The 7,266-nt window shown below is 42.5% G+C and overlaps 2 protein-coding genes across 3 annotated transcripts in view; one reads left to right on the top strand and one right to left on the bottom strand.

Annotated features, from left to right (window-relative positions):
• LOC120431816 (28S ribosomal protein S11, mitochondrial) overlaps positions 1-2,430 on the top strand; it is a 5,437-nt gene extending 3,007 nt beyond the window's left edge. The window contains exon 3 of the mRNA XM_052711627.1: positions 2,197-2,430. Coding sequence (XP_052567587.1) covers positions 2,197-2,370 — 174 coding nt within the window. The 3' untranslated portion in view covers positions 2,371-2,430. The remainder of the gene's footprint in view (positions 1-2,196) is intronic.
• Positions 2,431-2,465: 35 nt separating this feature from the next.
• The window catches only part of LOC120428725 (kelch-like ECH-associated protein 1B), a 61,563-nt gene continuing 56,762 nt past the window's right edge, over positions 2,466-7,266 (bottom strand). For both annotated transcript variants that reach the window (XM_039593800.2, XM_039593799.2), the window contains exons 2-4: positions 4,985-5,609; positions 4,232-4,914; positions 2,466-4,170 (exon numbers count right to left, since the gene is read on the bottom strand). In XM_039593800.2, the coding sequence (XP_039449734.1) occupies positions 2,946-4,170; positions 4,232-4,914; positions 4,985-5,581 (2,505 nt within the window). In that variant the 5' untranslated portion in view covers positions 5,582-5,609 and the 3' untranslated portion in view covers positions 2,466-2,945. The remainder of the gene's footprint in view (positions 4,171-4,231; positions 4,915-4,984; positions 5,610-7,266) is intronic.

Raw genomic sequence — 7,266 nt, 5'->3', positions numbered from 1 at the left:
GTAACGCGCGACATTTTTCGTTTTTCTGGATTGACACCTCACCAGAATAGAGCCCTTAGGACAAAGTTCTTTGTCAAAAATAATGTATACCCAAATTTTAACTAATGCACTAGGATCAAATCATGCCCCTTGACTTTACAAGGCCAAGGGGGAAAAAAAACTCTAGAAATAATGTATGATTAAAATTGTTGCAAATTTCAAATTGCGATTAGAAGAAAAATCGAAGCAAATTTTCCTACATCTTCTTCTCAGAATTTCTCTAACCGAAAAAAATAACTCCAAAAATATTTATTTTCAGGTTTTCTGTAATCTAAGATGGTAACACAAATGGCAGCATTCAAGAACCTAGGAATTTAAGAATTTAAGAATTTATCAAAATATTTTTTTTTGTTTTCTTGATTGTTTTTTTTTTTTTATTTTTGAATAATGATATTCCTGAATTTCTTTCAGATTTTTTTAATTTTTAATTTAAAAATTTCGGATTCTTTAATTTTTGTTTATATGATTTTTTTTTGTTTTTTAATACTATTTTTCATAATTTTTTTAAAAATGCAATTTTTAATGTTGGAGCTGTAATTTTTTAATGTTTTGATTTCTTTTTATTTTTCTTCAAAAATGTTTAAATTTAAAAAAAATTCTATAGAGTTATCTACGCGTGCATGTATTGCGTGTAAGTACACAAAAAAATTGAGGTTAAATTTTGTCCGGCCAGCAAAATCAAATGGTGCGCTAGTGTGCGTACGCGAAACGTCATAAAGCTCTATTGGTTGTATCCAGTATAAAAGAAGACTAAATAAGGGTAAGAAACATTACACAAAACTTAAAAGAAATTAAATATTTAAAGTGTAGTACATAATACATTTATTTAAGATCCTCAACAACACATTTAAAAAAATATCTCTTCATAATCTTCATCTTTCGACGTTTCTTATTGAGAAAATTCAAGCAAAAATTTTCGGAAGAAAATCAATTAATAAGAAATCGAAGTTTTTGCACTCAATATCATAGTTCAGTTTAATTTTGAGAAAAAAATTTGGATAACGAATAATAAAGTGAAATTTGGAAAATCTTCTAGCCAAACAATTTTTTGGAGTTATAGAATAAATATTTAACAATTTAAGAAATCAACAATTCCAAAATTTTCGAATTTCTGAATTTTTAAAATTTTGAATATTTGAGCAATAGAATTTTATTTTTTTTCATTTTCAGATGTTCGAATTTTTTAACTTTTGAATTTTTTAATCATTAAATTTTTCTGACAAAATGTATGATTTTCTCTATGGTCCCTACATGCTGAGCATACGACCAATTGGGTCCTAAAGCCCTATGTCAATTTTTATGTACAACGGTTAAAAACAAGATTAAAAACCAATTCTGATCATTTAATGCAAAAAAAAAAAATATTGACAAGACAACATTTTTTCGATGGATCAACTATGGTCCCCTTGGAACGAGCTGTCAAGTAGGACCTTTTCTGTCAAGAAGGGCCGTGAAGCTAATTTTTCAAAATTTAATTAAAAATCCATTTTAAATCCTTTGCGGTCGTTCAAAAGGTCATTGTACTCAGAAAAATAATCTTTATCGTTGTGAACAATATTATCACAAATTTAAGCTTAATTTTAGGACACAATTCTAAAACAAATCTCTGAGGATGGTGGGGAAACTGCCTCATATTGTCCCACCCTGTGTGCGCTAGTAATTTGTAATTTTCAGTTGAACGCAAATCCAAATTATTTGATTTTTAAAGCTAAACATATTGCAAACAAGCAACGTGCGAAGAAATGCCTAATGCAACTTTTTGTTGCGGTTCCTTTTCTTTGTGACCCTTTTCTTAAGCATTTTTTATATGGAGTTTTGCGTTCCTTCCGGACTGACCAATATAAAAAATTAAATATTATCAATGTTGCAAAGTTTGGCCTGGAAGACATTCAAATACATAATCTAGGGCGAATTTTCAAAAAGAAATGAAATTTTGTAGTAATATTTTTAAGATCATCGAAATTCCCTGACCCAGCTTAAAATTCCCTGACTTTCCCTGACTTTTCCAGGTCAAATAAAATTCCCTGACAATTCCAGGTTTTCCCTGACTTTTCCAGAAATCGACACCATGTTAAAGTATTATCACCGATTTAGGCTAATTTTTAGGACCCAATTCTATAACGATACCTTATCCCGCCTTCCTTCTCCATTTTACAGAAAGCGATCGAGCGCGGCTACAAGACGGTCCGGGTGACGGTGCGCGGCCTCGGCCCCGGCCGCATGTCCGCCATCAAGGGCCTCGAGATGGCCGGCATGAACATCGTGTCCATCACGGACAGCACGCGCGTCTCCTGGAACCCGCCGCGCCCCCGCAAGCAGCGCAAGTTGTAAACTTGGGTGTGAGACTTTTGTTGGGATTGGAATAGAGAGTGATGTTTTTGGCCAAAATAAGGGTTGTTTCTTTCAAAATTCGAAAGCCTCGCTCGTTAAAAATAGTATGAAACAGCTTTATTTACACGGAGTTGCGGTATTTACAGGTAGAGGGAGTTATGACACCAACGCGAAGGATAAAACAAAACTGTGTTGGACCAATTTTCAAGTGTTTGTGAGTTTGCGCGGCGTCAGTCCCATACACGGTATGGGAATGACCCGCAGGGTGGCACAACTCTCCGGAGGTGGCTTACATGCTAATTCGACGCTCGGAAAAAACGATAAAATTTTCCCCATTTCTTTTTTTTTCATTTAAATATTAGCTAGAAAGGTGCAGTAACAACAATGCCTAACGGCAACGAAGAATTGAGCTTACCGAGTTTGTGGGAGGAATGCACATGTTGGTTGATGATTGCAATTTGAACTTGGTTGGATTTGAATCAGGCGAATGTGGTCCGCCGGTGGATCGACGTCGTTCGCATAGTCTGTTGTGGATGGGTGTGTTTGATTTTGAGTGGAAATTTGCCGATTAATGGTCAGGAGAACGTGTCCTTCGTGCGGTCTTTTTGCAATCGAAGCGACGCTTCTGGGGGGGATGAGTCAGTTGAGGGATCTGACGCCGGTTCCTTTGCTTGTGCGGTTGACCCGTTACAACAACCGGACGAGGACGAGGGCGGGGATACAATCGAAGACACGAAGCAGGTTATTTGTCGCTTCAGCCGCACCAGCGGGCAGTATTCGTCGTTCCAGACGGCGGACGCTTTCCGCTTGATTAAACACTTGGACTTACGAGGCACCGATCGTTGCTGGCACTCGTTGACGGGTGGGACTTCCGGCGGTGGAACGCCCTCGAGTGGGATCGTCTCCGCCGATTCCGGGTCGTCACTTTCTTCCTCACACATACTAGAATCGGTTTCCATGGCAAAGTCACTCTCGCTGCTGGGCGCTTCCTTGACCGTTTCCGGCGGGGTCATGACGTACGGCATCTTGAGGCAGGTGCCCTCGACGTGGGTGCACAGTGCGTTCATGAGTTCGGAGTCGTCGTGCACGTTGATTGGAATGTTGTCGGCGCAAATCCGTCCTCCGGGGCCGGCTCCCCGCGTGTTCGACGACGAAGACGACACGCACTCCATCGATTGCCGGTTTGTGGGACCATCGTCCGAAGCTCCTCCCGTCCTTCGTTCGCCCTTCTTCCCATTCTTGGCGTCGTCGCTAATGTTAAGACTTTCCATGTAGCTTGAGATGCAGGACGGCGTGTAGATCACAGCCGAGGCGTGTCCACTTCTCCCGGAGGTCAGCGGCGTTCCCTCGGTCCACACGTTCGTCGCTGGGTCGTACACCTCTACAATCGCCAGAAAGTTCTGCCCATCGTACCCGCCCATCGCGTACAACCGTCCATCCAACACGGTCAACGAGAGCGCACTTCGAGCTATCCGAACCGGCGCAACCATTTCCCAGCTTTGCAGCTCCGTGTCGTACCGCTCGACCGTCTCCAGTTGGCGCGTCCCATCGAAACCACCCACCACGTAGATGTGCTGGTGAAGCGCGGCCACACCCGCCCCCGATCGACCTTGCTGCATCGAAGGAACCGCCGTCCACTCGTTGTTCTCCGGGTGGTAACACTCGACCGAAGAGAGCCGTTCCCGGCCGTCAAAGCCACCGATGGCGTACAGCAGTCGGTTCACAACGGCAACGCCTACGCCCAGTCGCTTCGAGTGCATTGGTTGAACCAGCGTCCAGCGGTCCAGTTCGGGGTCGTAACTAGAAAGAGAGAAAAATCTGTTAGAATTTGTCCTGGTTCAAGTGCAAAAAGACGACTTACTACTCAACGGTACTGTGGTACTCCGACCCGGCGGACCCTCCAACCGCGTACAGCAGCTCGTCCATGACGGCCACCCCGACGCGATTCCGCGGCACCGACATGGGCGAGCACGGTCCCCACGTCTCCGATATCGGGTTGTACCGGTCAACCCAGTCGGAGTCGTACGACGAGCCGGGCGAGTTGTTCCGTCCGCCGACCGCGTAGAACGTCCCCTTGAGGAAGGCCGCCCCCAGCCCCGACCGGGGCACGGTCAGCTTGGGCAGCGTGATCCACACCTTGTCGTCCACGTTGTACCCTTCGAGCATGTCCAGGGAATGTCGAAAGTAGCCGCCGGCCACGAAAATCATCCGCGTCGTGTTGGGTTTGCGCTCCTTCACCGCGGGCCGTTTGTGCAGCGTCAGGTCCTCGAAGATCTTGGCCAGATACTCGCGACAGGCGGGCGCCCTTCGCAGCACGTTGCACGTCTTCATCTGCTCCTTGAGGAAGCTCGGCGTCAGCAGTTGACACCGCACGGCGTACAGGATGTGCTCCATCTTTGGGTACCGGTTGTCCTCGTCGTGTTTGACCCACTTGAGCACCGCGTCGTACACGTCCCGCTCGGCCTGCACGTTCAGTTCGTCTTTCCTAATTAAACTTATTAGCTGAATCACAGATAGTTCCAGGAATTCATCCTCGTGGCAGATCTAAAGAAGGAAAGGGAGAGTGACAATTACAACCAATTCAACAAACCACCACACCTCGCCAGAAACTCACTTTGGTAAAGTTCCGCTCAATAAACTGGTTCGCCTTCTGCTTGAGCGTCTCGCAGCCGTGCTGCTCGGCAAAGTTCGCAATCCCGATGGCGTTCGTCGGATCGAGCTGCCGCTCCAGAAACGCGCAGCATGCCTCGATCACGTTCGGCACCTGGAACATGGTGGCCGCCGGCAGCAGCTGACACACCGTCACTTCCGTCACCCGGATGTGGCCGGTGTACATGAAGAACAGAATGCGGGCCATCGCTGTCGGACACACGCCCTGCAGCTTCACCCGGGACATTTCGCACTCCTTCAACCCACCGGTGAACATCGCCTTAAAGTACGGACTGGCCGCCGACAGGACGACCTTGTGCGCCTGGAACGTCTCCTGCTCCACCTCGAGCGTCACGTCCGTCAGCATGTGGTGCGACCGCATCATGAACATCATCTTGAGCGCCTCCTTTGCGTAGTTGGACATGAAGAAGGTCATGTCGCCGAGTTCCTCATCGCCGCCACCGGTGGCACCGCCGCTCCGGCCGTGCGAACCGATGCCGTCCCCGAACGCTATGCCATCCGCGTCGCTCAGGTGGTCGATGAAATCCGCTGCGGTCTCCATTGCCAACGAGAGGCTCTGGCACCGAACTCTGTGGGGGAAAGGGAGAAAAATACGAAATTTTGTAAGTGAGCAATTCTCTACCAAAACCGGAAATGGATTTTATTTGTATTTTTTGATTTGGCTCAAACTTTGTGGGGGCCTTCCCTATGACCAAAGAAGCCATTTTGCATCATTAGTTTGTCCATATAAATTTCCATACAAATTTGGCAGCTGTTCATACGAAAATGGTACGTATATATTCGAAAATCTGTAACTTTTGAAGGAATTTTTTGATCAATTTGGTGTCTTCGGCAAAGTTGTAGGTATTGTTAAGGACTATTTAGAAAAAAATAGGTACACAAAAAAAAAATCCCGATTTTTTTATTAACTTTTTTTTTCACAAAAACTCAAATTCCCAAAATACGTATTTTTTGATTTTCGAGATTTTTTGATATGTTTTAGGGGACAAAAATCCGCAACTTTTGAGCTATAGAGAAACATGGTCAAAAAATCTGCCGCCGAGTTATGATTTTTTGAAAAACTGGTGATTTTTGGAAAAAATCGAAATTTCATACATAAAATTTTTTGACCTCATTTTTTTATGCAAAATTGAATTTGCAATCGAAAATTACTTTTCTAAGTCTTACCCAAACAGCCCACCATTTTCTAATGACGATATCTCAGCAATTAATGGTCCGATTTTCAATGTTAATACATGAAACATTCGTGAAATCGATCGATCTTTTCGAAAAAAATATTTTGAAAAAAATTAAATCAATACTAGCATTTTTAATGGGCATAATATTCAATGTTTGGCCCTTTTAAAATGTTAGTCTTGATTTAATTTTTTTCAAAATATTTTTTTCGAAAAGATCGGAAAATATCACGAATGTTTCATGTATTAACATTGAATATCGGACCATTAATTGCTGAGATATCGTCATTAGAAAATGGTGGGCTGTTTGGGTGAGACTTAGAAAACTTCAATTTTCGTGTTTCTTTTTCTTTAAGCCGCTGTATCTCAGCAACCAGAGGTCCAATCTTCAATGTCTCTTAGACAATTTTATAGCAAATTTTCTGAACTTTTCAAAAAAAATATTTTTAGAAATGGTCACTCATGGTCACTATTTTTAAAAATTGAAAAACTGCAAATATTTCGCTGAAATCAAACTTTCGGTGGCTATATCTTGAAAACGGGGCCCTTTATCGAAAAATCTGTAAAGTTATTTTCGATTGCAAATTCAATTTTGCATAAAAAAATGAGGTCAAAAAAAATTTATGTATGAAATTTCGATTTTTTCCAAAAATCACCAGTTTTTCAAAAAATCATAACTCGGCGGCAGATTTTTTGACCATGTTTCTCTATAGCTCAAAAGTTGCGGATTTTTGTCCCCTAAAACATATCAAAAAATCTCGAAAATCAAAAAATACGTATTTTGGGAATTTGAGTTTTTGTGAAAAAAAAGTTAATAAAAAAATCGGGAAATTTTTTTTTCCGTGTACCTATTTTTTTCTAAATAGTCCTTAACAATACCTACAACTTTGCCGAAGACACCAAATTTATCGAAAAATTCCTTCAAAAGTTACAGATTTTCGAATATTTACGTACCATTTTTGTATGAACAGCTGCCAAATTTGTATGGAAATTTATATGGACAAACTAATGATGCAAAATGGCTTCTTTGGTCATAGGGAAGGCCCCCACA

The sequence above is a fragment of the Culex pipiens genome, chromosome 1 (genome assembly GCF_016801865.2).
Source record: "Culex pipiens pallens isolate TS chromosome 1, TS_CPP_V2, whole genome shotgun sequence".
NCBI lineage: Eukaryota > Metazoa > Arthropoda > Insecta > Diptera > Culicidae > Culex > Culex pipiens.
The sequence above is the reverse complement of the archived record's forward strand: the minus strand, read 5'-3'. Positions and strand labels throughout refer to the sequence as shown.